This window comes from Bombina bombina, chromosome 5 (genome assembly GCF_027579735.1).
Source record: "Bombina bombina isolate aBomBom1 chromosome 5, aBomBom1.pri, whole genome shotgun sequence".
Classification (NCBI taxonomy): Eukaryota; Metazoa; Chordata; class Amphibia; order Anura; family Bombinatoridae; genus Bombina; species Bombina bombina.
In genome coordinates this window covers 885,057,897-885,078,190 of record NC_069503.1, presented here as the reverse complement: position 1 = coordinate 885,078,190, position 20,294 = coordinate 885,057,897, and the positions used below count along the sequence as shown (strand labels likewise).

Genomic DNA, 20,294 nt, shown 5'->3' with positions numbered 1-20,294 from the left:
CGCCTCACTCCCGCCTCGCAAACCCTATAATAAATTTTATTAACCCCTAATCTGCCCTCCCTAACATCTGCGACACCTAACTTCAAGTATTAACCCATAATCTGCCGACCGGACCTTGCCGCTACTCTAATAAATGTATTAACCCCTAAAGCTAACCCTAACACCCCCCTAAGTTAAATATAATTTTATTCTAACAAAATACATTATTTCTTATTAAAAAAAATTATCCTATTTAAAGCTAAATACTTACCTGTAAAATAAACCCTAATATAGCTACAATATAAATAATAATTACATTGTAGCTATTTTAGGATTTATATTTATTTTACAGGCAACTTTGTATTTATTTTAACCAGGTACAATAGCTATTAAATAGTTATTTACTATTTAATAGCTACCTAGTTAAAATAATTACAAAATTACCTGTAAAATAAATCCTAACCTAAGTTACAATTAAACCTAACACTACACTATCAATAAATTAATTAACTAAACTACCTACAATTACCTACAATTAAATTAACTAAACTAAATTACAAAAAAAAGCCCACTAAATTACAAAAAAATAAAAAAAGATTACAAGAATTTTAAACTAATTACACCTACTCTAAGCCCCCTAAAAAAATAGCAAAGCCCCCCAAAATAAAAAAATGCCCTACCTTATTCTAAAATAAAAAGTTAACAGCTCTATTAGCTTACCAGCCTTTAAAAGGGCTTTTTGTGGGGCATGCCCCAAAGAAATCAGCTCTTTTGCCTGTAAAACAAAACATACAATACCCCCCAACATTACAATCCACCACCCACATACCCCTAATCTAACCCACCCAAACCCCCCTTAAAAAAACCTAACACTAAGCCCCTGAAGATCTTCCTACCTTGTCTTCACCCAGCCGGGTACCATCCAATCCGTCCAGAAGAGGGTCCGAAGTGTTCATCCTATCCGGCCAGAAGAGGTCCTCCAGAGGGTCTGAAGTCTTCATTCTATCCGGCCGGAAAAGGTCCTCCAGAGGGTCGAAAGTCTTCATCCAGATGGCATCTCCTATCTTCTTCCATCCGGAGCAGAGCGGGTCCATCTTGAAGCAGCCGGCGCGGATCCATCCTCTTCTAACGACGTTCCGATCAGCCAATAGAATGCAAGCTCAATCTGATTGGCTGATTGGATCAGCCAACTGGATTGAACTTGAATCTGATTGGCTAATTCAATCAGCCAATCAGATTTTTCCTACCTTAATTCTGATTGGCTGATAGAATCCTATCAGCCAATCGGAATTCGAGGGACACCATCTTGGATGACGTAATTTAAAGGAACCTTCATTTGCTGTTAGGACGTCGTTAGAAGAGGATGGATCTGCGCCGGCTGCTTCAAGATGGACCCGCTCCGGATGGAAGAAGATAGAAGATGCCGTCTGGATGAAGACTTCGGACCCTCTGGAGGACCTTTTCCGGATGGATAGGATGAAGACTTTGGACCCTCTGGAGGACCTCTTCTGGCCGGATAGGATGAAGACTTCGGACCCTCTTATAGGACGGATCAGATGGTACCCGGCTGGGTGAAGACAAGGTAGGAAGATCTTCAGGGGCTTAGTGTTAGGTTTTTTTAAGGGGGGTTTGGGTGGGTTAGATTAGGGGTATGTGGGTGGTGGGTTGTAATGTTGGGGGGGTATTGTATGTTTTTTTTACAGGCAAAAGAGCTGATTTCTTTGGGGCATGCCCCACAAAAAGCCCTTTTAAGGGGTGGTAAGGTAATAGAGCTGTTAACTTTTTATTTTAGAATAGGGTAGGGCATTTTTTTATTTTGGGGGGCTTTGTTATTTTTTAGGGGGCTTAGAGTAGGTGTAATTAGTTTAAAATTCTTGTAATCTTTTTTTATTTTTTGTAATTTAGTGGGCTTTTTTTTGTAATTTAGTTTAGTTGATTTAATTGTAGGTAATTGTAGGTAGTTTAGTTAATTAATTTATTGATAGTGTAGTGTTAGGTTTAATTGTAACTTAGGTTAGGATTTATTTTACAGGTAATTTTGTAATTATTTTAACTAGGTAGCTATTAAATAGTAAATAACTATTTAATAGCTATTGTACCTGGTTAAAATAAATATAAAGTTGCCTGTAAAATAAATATAAATCCTAAAATAGCTACAATGTAATTATTATTTATATTGTAGCTATATTAGGGTTTATTTTACAGGTAAGTATTTAGCTTTAAATAGGATTATTTTTTTTTAATAAGAAATAATTTATTTCTTTAGAATAAAATTATATTTAACTTAGGGGGGTGTTAGGGTTAGGGTTAGACTTAGCTTTAGGGGTTAATACATTTATTAGAGTAGCGGCGAGGTCCGGTCGGCAGATTAGGGGTTAATACTTTAACTTAGGTGTCACAGATGTTAGGGAGGGCAGATTAGGGGTTAATAAAATTTATTATAGGGTTTGCAAGGCGGGAGTGAGGCGGTTTAGGGGTTAATACATTTATTATAGTGGCGGCAAGGTCCGGTCGGCAGATTAGGGGTTAATAAGTGTCGTAGGTAGCAGCGACGTTGGGGGGCAGATTAAGGGTTAATAAATATAATATAGGTGTCGGCGATGTTGTGGGCAGCAGATTAGGGGTACATAGGGATAATGTAGTTTGTGGCGGTGTGAGGAGCGGCAGATTAGGGGTTAATAATAATATGCAGGGGTTAACGATAGCGGGGGCGGCAGATTAGGGGTTAATAAGTTTAAAGTTAGGGGTGTTTAGACTCGGGGTACATGTTAGAGTGTTAGGTGCAGACTTAGAAACTGTTTCCCCATAGGAAACAATGGGGCTGCGTTAGGAGCAGAACGCTGCTTTTTTGCAGGTGTTAGGTTTTTTTTCAGCCAAAACTGCCCCAATGTTTCCTATGGGGGAATCGTGCTCGAGCACGTTTTTCAAGCTAGCCGCTACCGCAAGCAACACTGGTATTGAGAGTTGAAGTGGCGGTAAATATGCCTGTATGCTCCCTTTTTGGAGCCTAACACAGCCCTTCAGAGAACTCTAAATACCAGCGTTATTTAAAAGGCGAGGGGGGAAAAACACGCGTAGCTAACGCACCCTTTTGGCCGCAAAACTCTAAATCTAGGCGCAAGTGAGCCAACCACGGGATATACTGCATTGCATGCCCAGCAGTGCAGTACTGTTTTGTTATTACATGGTGCTGTTTTGAATACACTTTATTTGTTACATTATTTCAGATGCCATCTGTTACTTGTTTATGTAGGCATATATCCAATCCCTAGCAATGAAGGCTTATTTAGAAAACTTCAGGCAGTTGGTTCGGCCAATCATATGCTGTACCACTAGCCCCTTGTTCCTGCTGCCCTGTGTTATTCGGAGGAACCTTCCCTGCTGTGAGTTTCTCTGGCAGTAACTTGTAGGCAACCTGTGAACTTCTGAAGTTTAAAGGAACATAAAATGCTCTGTAATCACAAGACTTTTCTGTCTTGCAAAATGATTAACATATAAACGGATTCTGAATGTTTTCAGAACAGTTTAACACCTTTGCTGTGATTTTTTTTTTAAATGCCAAGCTCCCAAATCCATTGTCTTAATGGAAGGAGAGAATCCAGACTTTTTACTTGAGTAGACATACATGTGCAGCCATCAGCAGCTAGCTCCCAGTAGTGCATTGTAGCTCCTGAGCCTACCTTTGGGTTTCATGTCCCTTTAAAGTTAGCTCCGGACTAGCAGTGGACTGAATAAAACTGGTGTGCTAATCAGGCAGGGCATATGTAGATAGCCGCAAATCACCAGTGTGTTTAGCACAGTTGGTGTATTGAAACTCCTGAATTTGTCAACCAATATGGTAATAATAAAAGTCTTTACTTTGTGAATGATGACCAGTGAGTTGTTTTTTAAAGTCAGCGTATGGCGATTGCCTTAAAAATGTATAAGAGATAGCAGCTCCTATCCCTAAAGATAAAATACAGCATAAACACCAACACTATACCCCTCATATTAAAGAGAGGACTATCTCCTTTCAAATGAGGGACTTAATCCCCTATTGGTAGTAGCCACAGGAATTGCAATCACCTGCCCTCTAGGTGACTTTCATGCTTACATGGCTATCAGGTGATCATCATGGCAACAATGGGCATCTAAGAGAACACATATGGAATAACATCTCCTGCATTGGCCTCCAGAATACAAAAGGTACATGAAATAGTGCTGATATCTAGTGCTCTTGCTAATGGATAACATTCTTGCAAAACTGATGCCATATAGTGGTCCAGACACATGCACACTTGTGATCTTAAGTTCCTGCTTTTCAATAAAAGATACCAAGAGAACAAAGAACATTTGATAACAGGAGCAAATAAGAAAGTTGTTTAAAATTGTGTGCTCTATCTGAATCTTGAAATAATTTTTTTTTCGGTTTCTACATCTTAAATCCTAAACAGTAAGCTCAATATTATTGCTGTTAGAATAACCACGTTAAGGAGCAGAAAGCCGTTGAACCTTCAGTAAAAGCTTGACAAGCATTATTTTGTTTGTAAACTAAACATTGTTATTAAACATGTAAAGCATTGTGGGCTAGATTACAGGTAAAGCGCTAATTCATTCCATTACAAGTGGCTGGTTATTCCTACCGCGAGCTCACAGTGGCAATTCATTCTCAAAAAATTTACCAGAGGTCAGACCTCTGGTTAATTGTTTTAAATGTGCCCCAATTTCCCCCAAAATAAGTTGTGTAGTGCTCATTTTAAAATAAAAAAATAGAAGCATTTTTTATTTTAAAAAAAACAACTACACTAGGAAGTTTGGGGGGGCTAAAAAAGGGGCACTAAAAAGTGCCTTTATATAGCAGTCTATGGGAACTGTGTGTTCCCATTTAATATATAGTATATGTGTATGCTTATATACATACAAATTCATGTATTAACATATGTATTTACACATATTAACACATGCATATATACTGTATGTATATAAGCATATTCATATATATTTACACTTTGCTGCCCATTGCTGCGCGGCTTATCCCCTTCGCTGCTCTAGTTCTCATACCATTTCTGACGTCATAAGGACAAGGCTCTCATTGGAGCCTATTGAAGCGCGCTCTCATGAGTGCAGTGTTTTCCTGCAATGCAAACACGAGGTCGTGTTTGCATTGCACCTAACTCATAATACCAGTGCACATTTGGTATTTGAAAGGGGAGCGCAAATATCGCTTTAGTGATAGCGATATTTTGCGCTCCCCTCTTAATCTGGCCCTTTATAAGCAAAGTAATGTTAGTGTGTCAACCTTGGTTATATTGACTAGTCTTAGTGTGGGAATAAGGAATTAATGTTGGTGCTGTTGTAACATTGTTAGTACAGTAGATGGTTTAACTTCATAAATAACAGAAAATATAACCTTGCAAGTTGATCCTCATTTAAAAGTACCCAGAAGGAATTAGCATTTTCTTGACATAAAGGGACATTAAAGGGACATGAAGTCAGAATTAAACTTTCATGATTCAGCTAGAGAAAGTAAATTTAAAGGGACAGTCAACACCAGTATTTTAGTTGTTTAAAAAGATAGATAATCCCTTTTTTACCCATTCCCCAATTTTGCATAACCAACACAGTTATATTAATATACTTTTTACCTCTGTGATTAACTTGTATCTAACAAATAAAGCAAATGTCCTCATATATGCTGAATAGGTAGCTGTAAAGAGTTGGTCGCGGATAGTAGGTTAGTAGGAACTAGTAACAGTCCAAAGGCAATTAAATATAAAAGATAAGAAGCGTATCTGGCAAATGGTACAGGAAGGAAGCATAGGGATAAAGCAGACTAATTATGCCACAATTTTAAACAGATAATGGAAAAAACATAGGTCAACAGTCTCACTTACAGGCTATATGCCACATGTAGTGTAATAGTAGAGGTTGTGGTGTATCTACCACTTTAACTCACTATGTAGTAGAGATCGGCTCCGTTTGTCTGTTCTGCTCCAGCGGAATCCTTGGTGTCGCAGTGGTTCTTCACTGCTAAATCCCCTGTGCCTGTGATCCTGTATTGAAATGCCTAGACCGCAGCCTTGTTAGAGCACTTAGGAATCCTGTGCTCTTCCGTGCTTAACTGTATCCGTGTTAGCCTCACTTCCGGTTCCTGATATTGTCACAGTATACTCCCGGTGTGCAGGAAAGCAAGCTCCTCCATGCTTGTGATAAGTATAGAAAAAGTAAAACGCAGTCCAGGAGTAAAATGCAAATAACTATTTATTCCATAAAATTAATCTTTATCAAGTGTAGGAGTCGGTCTGACATGTTTCGGCTCACAATGTTATGCCGAACTCATAGACCATATTTGACTGCTACCGGTTCAAAGAATTATATACACTCTTGATGTCATGGAAATAATCAACAGACCAATTTACTCACATATTAACATAGTTTTCTTTGTTCCTTACCAGTGTTATGTTTTGTCATGGGTAATGTTTATTTCAAATGCTGCCAGCGAGAATTTAAATGACAAATTCATTACTATAGTTAAGCAATGATAAACTATAGGTTTATCATGGCTTAAATACATGCCTCAAACCTATCTTATATGTGTTAAATCCTTAATGTAGTAATTACTGATATGACAATTTGTATAGTCAAAGTTGTGTTAACAAATTATATAAATTGCTGGCTGCATTGTCACATTGAATAGTTATTCTATGTGGATAATAAACATTACCCATGATAGAACATAACACTGTTAAGGAACGAGGGAAACTATCGCCTAGATTTAGAGTTCTGCGTTAGCCATCCAAACCAGCGTTACGGGGTCCTAACGCTGGTTTTGGCCGCCCGCTGGTATTTAGAGTCAGTCAGGAAAGGGTCTAACGCTCATTTTCCAGCCGCGACTTTTCCATACCGCAGATCCCCTTACGTCAATTGCGTATCCTATCTTTTCAATGGGATCTTTCTAACGCTGGTATTTAGAGTCTTGGCTGAAGTGAGCGTTAGAACTCTAACGACAAGACTCCAGCCGCAGAAAAAAGTCAGGAGTTAAGAGCTTTATGGGCTAATGCCGGTTTATAAAGCTCTTAACTACTGTGCTCTAAAGTACACTAACACCCATAAACTACCTATGTACCCCTAAACCGAGGTCCTCCCACATCGCCGCCACTATAATAAAAATTTTTAACCCCTAATCTGCCGACCGCACACTGCCGCAACCTACATTATCCCTATGTACCCCTATTCTGCTGCCCCTAACATCGCCGACCCCTATATTATATTTATTACCCCTAATCTGCCCCCCCAACGTCGCTGCTACCTGCCTACACTTCTTAACCCCTAATCTGCCGACCGGACCTCACCGCCACTATAATAAATGTATTAACCCCTAAACCGCCTCACTCCCGACTCAAAAACCCTATAATAAATAGTATTAACCCCTAATCTACCCTCCCTAACAACGCCGACACCTAACTTCAAGTATTAACCCCTAATCTGCCGACCGGACCTCGCCGCTATTCTAATAAATGTATTAACCGCTAAAGCTAAGTCTAACCCTAACACTAACACCTCCCTAAGTTAAATATAAATTAAATCTAAAGAAATAAAATAAATCTTATTAAATGAATTAATCCTATTTAAAGCTAAATACCTGTAAAATAAACCCTAATATAGCTACAATATAACGAATAATAATATAGTAGCTATTTCAGCATTTATATTTATTTTACAGGCAACTTTGTATTTATTTTAACTAGGTACAATAGCTATTAAATAGTTAATAACTATTTAATAGCTACTTAGTTAAAATAAGTACAAAATTACCTGTAAAATAAATCCTAACCTAAGTAGTTACAATTAAACCTAACACTACACTATCAATAAATTAATTAACTAAACTACCTACAATTATCTACAATTAAATCAACTAAACTAAATTACAAAAAACAAACAAACACTAAATTACAAAAAATAAAAAAAGATTACAAGAATTTTAAACTAATTACACCTACTCTAAGCCCCCTAAAATAACAAAGCCCCCCAAAATAAAAAAATGCCCTACCCTATTCTAAAATAAAAAGTTAACAGCTCTTTTACCTTACCCGCCCTTAAAAGGGCCTTTTGCGGGGCATGCCCCAAAGAAAACAGCTCTTTTGCATTTAAATAAACATACAATACCCCCACCAACATTACAACCCACCACCCACATACCCCTAATCTAACCCAAACACCCCTTAAAAAACCTAACACTAAGCCCCTGAAGATCTCCTTACCTTATCTTCACCACGCTGGGTATCACCGATCCGTCCAGAAGAGGGTCCAAAGTCTTCATCCTATCCGGCAAGAAGAGGTCCAGAAGAGGCTCCGAAGTCTTCATCCTATCTGGCAAGAAGAGGACATCCGGACCGGTAGACATCTTCATCCAGGCGGCATCTTCTATCTTCTTCCATGCGGAGCGGGACCATCTTGAAGCAGCCAACGTGGATCCATCCTCTTCTTCCGGCGACTACCGATGAATGAAGGTTCCTTTAAGTGACGTCATCCAAGATGGCGTCCCTCGAATTCCGATTGGCTGATAGGATTCTATCAGCCAATCGGAATAAAGGTAGGAAAAATCTGATTGGCTGAATGAATCAGCCAATCAGATTCAAGTTCAATCAGATTGGCTGATCCAATCAGCCAATCAGATTGAGCTCGCATTCTATTGGCTGATTGGAACAGCCAAGATAGAAGATGCCATCTGGATGAACATGTCTACCGGTCCGGATGTCCTCATCTTGCCGGATAGGATGAAGACTTCGGACCGTCTTCTGGATGGATCAGTAATACCCGGCGTGGTGAAGATAAGTTAGGGAGATCTTCAGGGGCTTAGTGTTAGTTTTTTTAAGGGGTGTTTGGGTTAGATTAGGGGTATGTGGGTGGTGGGTTGTAATGTTGGGGGGGGGGTATTGTATGTTTTTTTTAAATGAAAAAGAGCTGTTTTCTTTGGGGCATGCCCCGCAAAAGGCTCTTTTAAGGGCTGGTAAGGTAAAAGAGCTGTTAACTTTTTATTTTAGAATAGGGTAGGGCATTTTTTTATTTTGGGGGGCTTTGTTATTTTCTTTAGGGGGCTTAGAGTAGGTGTAATTAGTTTAAAATTCTTGTAATCTTTTTTTATTTTTTGTAATTTAGTGTTTGTTTTTTTTGTAATTTAGTTTAGTTGATTTAATTGTAGATAATTGTAGATAGTTTAGTTAATTAATTTATTGATAGTGTAGTGTTAGGTTTAATTGTAACTTAGGTTAGGATTTATTTTACAGGTAATTTTGTACTTATTTTAACTCGGTAGCTATTAAATAGTTATTAACTATTTAATAGCTATTGTACCTAGTTAAAATAAATACAAAGTTGCCTGTAAAATAAATATAAATGCTAAAATAGCTACAATATAATTATTTGTTATATTGTAGCTATATTAGGGTTTATTTTACAGGTAAGTATTTATCTTTAAATAGGATTAATTTATTTAATAAGATTTATTTTATTTCCTTAGATTTAAATTAAATTTAACTTAGGGGGTGTTAGGGTTAGACTTAGCTTTAGGGGTTAATACATCTATTAGAGTAGCGGCAAGGGGTTAATACTTGAAGTTAGGTGTTGGCGATGTTAGGGAGGGCAGATTAGGGTTTAATACTATTTATTATAGGGTTTTTGAGTCGGGAGATAGGCGGTTTAGGGGTTAATACATTTATTATAGTGGCGGTGAGGTCCGGTCGGCAGATTAGGGGTTAATAAGTGTAGTTAGGTAGCCGCGACGTTGGGGGGGCAGATTAGGGGTTAATAAATATAATATAGGGGTCGGCAATGTTAGGGGCAGCAGATTAGGGGTACATAGCTATAATGTAGGTTGCGGCGGTGTACGGAGCGGCAGATTAGGGGTTAATAATAAAATGCAGGGGTCAGCGATAGCAGGGACGGCAGATTAGGGGTTAATAAGTGTAAGGTTAGGGGTGTTTAGACTCGGGGTTCATGTTAGTGTGTTAGGTGCAGACTTAGGAAGTGTTTCCCCATAGGAAACAATGGGGCTGCGTTAGGAGCTGAACGCTGCTTTTTTGCAGGTGTTAGGTTTTTTTCAGCTCAAACTGCCCCATTGTCTCCTATGGGGATATCGTACACGAGCACGTTTTTGAAGCTGGCCGCGTCCGTAAGCAACGCTGGTATTTAGAGTTGCAGTGGCGGTAAATTATGCTCTACGCTCCCTTTTTTTTAGGATTTATTTTACAGGTAATTTTGTACTTATTTTAACTGGGTAGCTATTAAATAGTTATTAACTATTTAATAGCTATTGTACCTAGTTAAAATAAATACAAAGTTGCCTGTAAAATAAATATAAATGCTAAAATAGCTACAATATAATTATTTGTTATATTGTAGCTATATTAGGGTTTATATTACAGGTAAGTATTTAGCTTTAAATAGGATTAATTTATTTAATAAGATTTATTTTATTTCGTTAGATTTAAATTAAATTTAACTTAGGGGGGTGTTAGGGTTAGACTTAGCTTTAGGGGTTAATACATTTATTAGAGTAGCGGCAAGGGGTTAATACTTGAAGTTAGGTGTCGGCGATGTTAGGGAGGGCAGATTAGGGGTTAATACTATTTATTATAGGGTTTTTGAGTCGGGAGTGAGGCGGTTTAGGGGTTAATACATTTATTATAGTGGCGGTGAGGTCCGGTCGGCAGATTAGGGGTTAATAAGTGTAGTTTGGTAGCGGCGACGTTGGGGGGGCAGATTAGGGGTTAATAAATATAATATAGGGGTCGGCAATGTTAGGGGCAGCAGATTAGGGGTACATAGCTATAATGTAGGTTGCGGCGGTGTACGGAGCGGCAGATTAGGGGTTAATAATAAAATGCAGGGGTCAGCGATAGCAGGGACGGCAGATTAGGGGTTAATAAGTGTAAGGTTAGGGATGTTTAGACTCGGGGTTCATGTTAGTGTGTTAGGTGCAGACTTAGGAAGTGTTTCCCCATAGGAAACAATGGGGCTGCGTTAGGAGCTGAACGCTGCTTTTTTGCAGGTGTTAGGTTTTTTTTCAGCTCAAACTGCCCCATTGTTTCCTATGGGGATATCGTGCACGAACACGTTTTTGAAGCTGGCCGCGTCCGTAAGCAACGCTGGTATTTAGAGTTGCAGTGGCAGTAAATTATGCTCTACGCTCCCTTTTTGGAGCCTAATGCAGCCCTTCCGAGAACTCTAAATACCAGCGTTATTTAAAAGGTGCGGGGAAAAAAAATACACGCGTAACTAACGCACCCCTTCTAACGCAAAACTCTAAATCTAGGTGTTGGCCTTTTATAGTATAGGATGTAACAATGAAAAAACATATATATAATAGTGTCCGTGTCTGTGTCTTTAAATCCCCAATGTGCATAATGGAGTCTCAAGGAGGGGTTACCAGAGTTCGAGCAGAGCATAAGGGATACACGCTTTGATAAATTTGTATCTGGATTAATATGGCACATCTAATACTAAATAGCGTTTTGTTGCCTAATGCAAATGTCTGCTGATACCTGAACTAATGTCTACCCCAAGTGACTTTTAAACATTTTATTGTTTTATGCATTTTAAATATATGTGTTTGTGTAAATTGTTTGTGAAGCAAGAACTTGCTTTTTTACATTGAGCCTTTAACTTAGAGCTTATTGTAGCTATTAGAAGTGTAAGTACCCTGCTGTAAGTATCATGTGTGGATTGTTGCATTACAGTATATTACATTATGTGGTTGTACTTTCTTTTTCTTTGAGGATTCCAACTTGAAGAATTCTGAACATGCATTGGGGATTTAAGGACACGGACACTATTATATATACATTTTTTTATTGTTACATTACATTATATTGCACTTTTTGTTTTGTGTATCACTTTTTTAGTATACTTATATTGGATGTGTCTATCCTTCACATTTAGAACCCTGCATAGCTAGACAAACCACTATCAAGCTAAAACTTGCCTTTTTAAAATTCCTTACTGTACTGACGAGACCTCTTAGATAATCTCACCAGAGCGGAGAGCTTTAGATCATCAGGCCCAAAGTGAAACATGAAAATCATTTTTGCTTTTTTATTTGTACAAATTGCAGATAAAGTATTATAAGAAATTAAACACATGAACTAAATAATCATCATTCTAAATATTCACATAAAATTCAACATTAAACTTTCATGATTGCGATACAACATGTAATTTTAAAAGACTTATCAACATCTGTTATCAAATTTGCATCATTGTCTTTATATCATTTGTTAAAAAGCATTCCTAGTTATTCTTTGGAGCAGTTATTAAATTGGCTTAGTTCTCTCTGCTCTTTGTTGAAAGCTAAACCTAAGTAAGCTCATGTGCAAATTTCTAAGCTCCTGCAGGCCGCCTCTTATCTTATGCATTTTGACAGTTTTCCACAGATAGACTGCACTTTTTATGAGTCAGCAATGATTGGATACAATGCAATTCTATCAAAAGAACTGAAATAAGGGTGTAGTCTACAGAGGCTTAGATACAAGGTAATCACAAAGGTAACAAGTATATTAATATAACCATGTTGGTTATGCAAAACTGGGGAATGGGTAATAAAGGGATTATCTATCTTTTTAAACAATAACATTTCTGGAGTAAACTGCCCCTTTTAGTATGTGATACTGCAGCTACAGATTGAAATGGAATTATAATATAAAGTTTGAATTGTTTACCATTTACATATTTATGTATTTTATAGGTGCCCTACACCTGGCTGTGATGGTTCTGGCCATGTGACCGGAAATTATGCTTCTCACAGAAGGTAACCTTCTTTCACTCATGCTTACAAGTAACAATAAAATAAAATAAAACATATTTTTGTAAATTAAGGTTTGTCCTAAGTCAAGCACATTTACTGTCTAAAGAATGACATTGTGGTACACTTAAATTTTATTTCAAATGAAGCTATTGGATTTTGCACAATGGTGATTGTTAACAGGATAAAGGGGGTTTACATTATAACACCGATATTGATTTATTAGTTTGCAAAAATTGTAAATAGCAGATATGTATTATTAATTAAATATTTCATACACATTAAACATATTGTATTAGGGTAATGATATTGTAAAATGTAGGTAATGGACCGGTCCCTAAAGTAATATAGAGCATAGATAATTGAGATTAAGAACTTGAAGAAAGAAACAATAATCAACACTTGTGATATCCCGAATAGTTCGTTCCATTAACCACGATTGCTTTGGCACCTAAATCAGAATAACCGCTGTTTTTTGCCTTTTTAACTATCCAGCACACCTGAGCCAATTATATGTCCAAGGAAAGTAACTGTGTAACTTTATAACTGTATTTGTTACTGAAGAACTGTAAAGCTGTTAGGACTGATACATTTGTGCCTTTTAAATATTCAATTCACCATTTATCTTAGAAATGTGTTGCTTGCCATATGTTATCTATAGAATTAATTCCTTTATACCTGGAATTCTAGGATTATATGGTTCTAGTCTGTTTTTATAAGTGTTGTATAAGGGAGACGTCCCTTTATTAATTAGGAAAAGCATTTGCTGTTGTTTTTATGTGTTATAAGAATTTTTAAATAAACTAGATTGTATAAAACATAAATTAGATTGGTATGATCATTTCCTAGCTTTTTTTTAGCGCTGCTAAATAAACCCCATTTTTTCTTCTTATCCACCATTTAGTTCTCTTTGAGGGAAGAACTTTTTTAGCAGCAGGAATCCACCTTTAGGCGCTCCTATCACACTACACATAAATAAAATAAAATAAAACATATTTTTGTAAATTAGGGTTTGTCCTAAGTCAAGCACGAATGACATTGTGGTACACTTAAATTTTATTTCAAATGAAGCTATTGGATTTTGCATAATGGTGATTGTGAACAGGATAAAGGGGGTTTACATTATAACACCAATATTGATTTATTAGTTTGCAAAAATTGTAAATAGCAGATATGTATTATTAATTAAATATTTCATACACATTAAACATATTGTATTAGGGTAATGATATTGTTAAATGTAGGTAATGGACCAGTCCCTAAAGTAATATAGAGCATAGATAAATGAGATTAAGAACTTGAAGAAAGAAACAATAATCAACACTTGTGATATCCCGAATAGTTCGCCGGTGAATAGTTCCCGGCAAACATAGCTTGTTTGCGTTCGCCACGGCGGGCGAACATATGCGATGTTCGGTCCGCCCCCTATTCGTCATCATTGAGTAAACTTTGACCCTGTACCTCACAGTTAGCAGACACATTCCAGCCAATCAGCAGCAGACCCTCCCACCTCCTGGACAGCATCCATTTTAGATTCATTCAGAAGCTGCATTCTTAGTGAGAGGAGGGACAGTGTAGCTGCTGCTGATTTAATAGGGAAATCGATAGCTAGGCTAGTGTATTCAGTGTCCACTACAGTTCTGAAGGACTCATCTGATCTCTGCTGTAAGGACAGCACCCCAGAAAGCCCTTTTTAGGGCTCGAACATCAGTCTGCTTTTTTTATCCTGTGTAATCTAATTGCAGTTGCCTGCCTGCCAGCGTGTGTGTCAGGCTCACAGCGTATACTGTGCCCACTTGCCCAGTGCCACCACTCATATCTGGTGTAACAGTAGTGTACATTTAAAAAAAAACAACACTTTTTTGACTGTGAAATAATAGCAGTCAGTGGAGGGGGGCGGGATCGTGGGCGGGGATGTCCAGGGGCACGCACGGACGTGCGCACGTGCACGGGAGGGCAGGGGTGGGCGCGTGCACCGGGAGGGAGCGGGTGGGAACCGCTACACTACAGAAAAAGTTGGTGTAAATTTTTTTAAAAAAAGGAATAAAAATTAAAAAAAAAGATCAGGCAGGTGGTGGGGGTTGGTCTGTGGGGGGGTCTGTGGGGGGGGGGGAAGTTACAAAATAAAAAAATAAAAACAGAAAAAACGACTTTTTTTTGCAAACTGGGTACTGGCAGACAAGATGGCCGCCAATAAGGCAGATGGGGAGGGTTAGAGAGCTGTTTTGGGGGGATCAGGGAGGTTGGGGGCTAAGGGGGGATGCTACACCACAGCATATGTAAATATGCTTAAATTTAAAAAAAAAAAAATTAAAATCCTTTTATTTTAGTACTGGCAGACTTTCTGCCAGTACTTAAGATCGCAGGGACAATTGTGGGGTGGGGAGGGAAGGGAGCTGTTTGGGAGGGATCAAGGTGTCTGATGTGTCAGGTGGGAGGCTGATCTCTACACTAAAGCTAAAATTAACCCTGCAAGCTCCCTACAAACTACCTAATTAACCCCTTCACTGCTAGCCATAATACACGTGTGACGTGTTACCAGAAAGCAACGCCAAAGTCATATATGTCTGCTATTTCTGAACAAAGGGGATCCCAGAGAAGCATTTACAACCATTTTTGCCAAAATTGCACAAGCTGTTTGTAAATAATTTCTGTGAGAAACCTAAAGTTTGTAAAAAAGTGAACAATTTTTTTTTTATTTGATTGCATTTGGCGGTGAAATGGTTGCATGAAATATACCAAAATGGGCCTAGATCAATACTTTGGGATGTCTTCTAAAAAAAAATATACACATGTCAAGGGATATTCAGGTATTCCTGACAGATATCAGGGTTCCAATGTAACTAACTAGTGCTCATTTTGAAAAAAAAGTGGTTTTGAAATAGCAAAGTGCTTCTTGTATTTATTTCCCTATAACTTGCACAAAAAGCAAAGAACATGTTAACATTGGGTATTTCTAAACTCAGGACAAAATTTAGAAACTAGCATGGTTGTTTTTTGGTGGTTGTAGATGTGTAACAGATTTTGGGGGTCAAAGTTAGAAAAGTGTGTTTTTTCCTCATATTTTATAATATTTTTAATAATAAATTATAAGATATGATGAAAATAATGGTATCTTCAGAAAGTCCATTTAGTGGCAAGAAAAACAGTATATAATATGTGTGGGTACAGTAAATGAGTAAGAGGAAAATTACAGCTACACCAGTGCAACTTATATCTGGTGTAACAGAGGTGTACATTTAAAAAAAAAAATACAATTTTGACTGTAATAGATTGAATAGCAGTTAGTTGTCTGCAAGCGTGTGTGTCAGGCCTACAGCGTCTACTCTGCCAACTTCTGCCAGTGCACAGTGCCACTCATATATGTTGTCACAGTAGCTTGCACGCATAGTACCACTAATCGGAAAAAAAAATGACAGGCAGAGGCAGGCCACCCTGCAGGGGCCGTCGTGGTCGTGGTGCTGTGATTCCCTTTGGCCCTAGAATAATGCCCAGTGTTCAGAGGCCACGTACCCTGAACTCGAAAAGTTCTGAGGACATAGTTGACTGGCTAACACAGGACACCCAATCCTCTACAGCTTCTGCTCAGAACCTTGACGCACCATCCTCCTCCAGCTTAGCTTCGGGCACTTCTCAAGTTACCACTCGCCCGCCTGCCGCCACCACCAACACTAGCACCACAGCCGCTTCACTTGATCTGTCAGAGGAGTTATTTAAACATCAGTTGGAAGAAATGAGTGATGCGCAACCATTATCGCCAGAGGATGTAGATAAAAGGGATATGTCTCAGTCAGCAGCATTACACACATGGACGTACGGTGTGATGATGATGCGGTTGTACCCGCTGCGGGAGTTTGGTCTGTCACTGTGAAGCGGGCATAACCCTTACACTACCTGATCGATACAACATCATACCTGATGTTTTAAAGCACGTTATTCCAAACAATTTAGGAATGTTAGGTGATTTAAGCCCTTTATGAATTAAAACCAGACTCTGCATCAACTATACAATTGTACATGGGAGTTTTGCCAAGGATCCCCCTCCGGCATGCCACAGTCCAGGTGTTAGTCCCCTTAAAACAACTTTTCCATCACTATTGTGGCCAGAAAGAGTCCCTGTGGGTTTTAAAATTTGCCTGCCTATTGAAGTCTATGGCGGTTCACCTGGTTCGCCCGTTCGCAAACATTTGCGGAAATTCGCGTTCGCCGTTCGCAAACGGAAAATTTTATGTTCGCGACATCACTAATCAACACTAATGTTTTTTTTAAATAATTTGAATGTTTACTATCCAACTGAACATTGTTTCTGTCCTTAGCAGAAACTTTTGAACAGAATTGCTTTTCTTCATTTATTTGAAGTTGTATCGCTAGTGTGTTATAATCAGCTTTTGGGGGTGAAAATGTTTGCTTAGCTTGGAAGAATACAATATTTCTTTATCTCTTAAAGGGACAGTCTACCCCAGAATTTGTATTGTTTAATAAGATACATAATCCCTTTATTACCCGTTTTTCCATAACCAGCACTGTTATATTAATGAACATTTCCTCTGTGATTACCTTGTGTCTAAGCCTCTACAGACTGCCCCCTTATTTCAGTTATTTTGAAAGACTTGCATTTACCCAATCAGTGCCCTCTCATCGGTAATCCCACAGAAGTGAGCACAATGATATCTATATGGCACACATGAACTAGCGCTGTCTAACTATGAAAAACTGTCAAAATGCACTGAGATAAGAGGCGGCCTTCAAGGGCTTAGCAATTAGCATAGGAGCCTACTTAAGTTTAGTTTTCAACAAAGAATACCAAGAGAACAAAGCAGATTTGACAAGACTATCAAGATTTAAATATATATTATTTTTTTTAACTTAAATACAGTACATTCTATTTGCTCCCTGCATTCATCAGACAAAGTCCTCAAACATTCTGTATAATTTATTGTATATATTTTCATGTTATGCCTTTTTTTTTTTTTAATATAGTTTTCTTATGTACACTACAGTGCCACTAAAATGTTCAAATAAGTCATATTTAATATAACAAGTTAAACAAAAATCCAGTGCATTAATGTGTCAAGCGTACCTTAGCCATAAATCTGTTTCACGTGCAACATTCGGTGAACTTGCATTTTTTTTTTACTCTGCAATATAATTTAGTTTATTTTTAATAAATGCATGAACCTTTAAATAACAGTAATTTAAATCCAGAGTCGACATCAAATTCAAAGTAGAATAAATAACAATTAATAGGTTTAATTGAAAATCTGGGTTTGCAGGTGTGTGTATATGTGCATAAATTGCTTTCTGATAGATATGTTAGAGATGTGGACATTAATACGCTAATCCACACTAGCTGAATTGACATTTATTATGTTAAACTCACATTGCATACATAATGTTATTGATAAAAGCTACAGAGCTTTGAAGTAGCCTCCACTGTACTTTTGGTTCAAGCAATGCTTTGTTTTGATGACTAGCTGATTGAAAACCTAATACCTGTGGAAAGTAGCACTCTGTCGGCTAGATTACGAGTCTTGCTGGTATTACGAGTCCGGCAGGAAAGGGTCTACCGCTCACTTTTTTTCCCGCGATTTTAGCTTACCGCAAATCCCCTTACGTCAATTGTGTATCCTATCTTTTAATGGGATTTGCCTAACGCTGGTATTACGATCGCCTAAAAAAGTGAGCGGTAGACCCTCTCCTGTCCAGACTCCTACTGCATTTAAAAGCCAGTAGTTAAGAGTTTTATGGGCTAACGCTGTAACATAAAACTCTTAACTAAAGTGATAAAAAGTACACTAACACCCATAAACTACCTATTAACCCCTAAACCGAGCCCCTCCACCTCGGAAACACTTAAATAAAATGTTTAACCCCTAATCTGCCGACCGAACATTGCCGTCACTGTAATAAATGTATTAACCCCTAAACCGCCGCACTCCCGCCTCGCAAACACTAGTTAATTTTTATTAACCCCTAATCTGCTGTCCCTAACACCACCAACACATACCTACATTTATTAACCCCTAATCTTCCGACCCCAACGTCGCCGCTACTATATTAAATTTATTAACCCCTAACCCTAAGTATAACCCCCCTAACTTAAATATAATTTAAATTAAACAAAATAAATTTACCATAATTAAATAAATTAATCCTATTTAAAACTAAATACTTACCTATAAAATAAACCCTAAGCTAGCTACAATATAACTAATAGTAGCATTGCAGCTAGCTTAGGGTTAATATTTATTTTACAGGCAACTTTGTATTTATTTTAACTAGGTACAATAGTTATTAAATAGTTATTAACTATTTAATAGCTACCTAGTTAAAATAAGTATAAAAGTACCTGTAAAATAAATCCTAACCTAAGTTACAATTACACCTAACACTACACTATAATTAAACTAATTACCTAAACTACCTACAATTAATTACCTAATCTAATCCCCCTAATAAAATAAAAAAGCCCCCCAAAATAATAAAATTCCCCACCCTATACTAAATTACAAATAGCCCTTAAAAGGGCCTTTTGCGGGGCATTGCCCCAAAGTAATCAGCTCTTTCACCTGTAAAAAAAATACAATACCTCCCCAATATTAAAACCCACCACCCACACATCCAACCTTAATCTAAAACCCACCCAATCCCGCCTTAAAAAACCTAACACTACCCCCTTGAAGATCTCCCTACCTTGATCCGTCTTCACCCAGCCGGGCACAAGTGGTCCTCCAGAGGGTTCAAGGTCTTTATCCTATCCGGCCAGGAGAGGACATCCATACCGGCAGAAGGCTTCATCCAGGCGGCATCTTCTATCTTCATCCTTCCGGAGTGGAGCGGGTCCATCTTCAAGACATCCGATGTGGAGCATCCTCTTCATCCGATGGCCGATGACTGAATGACTGGTCCTTTAAGTGACGTCATCCAAGATGGCGTCCCTTGAATTCCAATTGGCTGATAGAATCCGATCAGCCAATCGGAATTAAGGTAGGAAAAATCCTATTGGTTGATGCAATAAGCCAATAGGATTGACCTCACATTCTATTGGCTGATTGGAACAGCCAATAGAATGCAAGCTCAATCCTATTGGCTGATTGGATCAGCCAATTGGATTGAACTGGCATTCAATTGGCTGGTTGGATGACGACATTTAAAGAAACCTTCATTCTGTGTTTAGTCGTCAGAAGAAGAGGATGCTCCGCGTCGGATGTCTTGAAGATGGACCCGCTCCGTGCCGGATGGATGAAGATAGAAGATGCCGTCTGGATGAAGACTTCTGCCTGTCTGGAGGACCACTTCGCCCGGCTTGGATGAAGACTTCTCCCGGCTTTGTTGAGGACTTCGGCCCGGTTGGGTGAAGACGTCTCCCGGTAAGGTGATCTTCAGGGGGTTAGTGTTAGGTTTTTTTAAGGGGGCATTGGGTGGGTTTTAGAGTAGGGTTGGTTGTGTGGGTGGTGGGTTTTAATGTTGGGGGGAAATTGTAATTTTTTTTTCAGGTAAAAGAGCTGATTACTTTGGGGCAATGCCCGGCAAA

The 20,294-nt window shown here is 38.3% G+C and overlaps 1 protein-coding gene across 1 annotated transcript in view; it reads left to right on the top strand.

Annotated features, from left to right (window-relative positions):
- The window catches only part of ST18 (ST18 C2H2C-type zinc finger transcription factor), a 283,008-nt gene that overhangs the window by 234,458 nt on the left and 28,256 nt on the right, over positions 1–20,294 (top strand). The window contains 1 exon segment of the mRNA XM_053713138.1: positions 12,704–12,766. Coding sequence (XP_053569113.1) covers positions 12,704–12,766 — 63 coding nt within the window.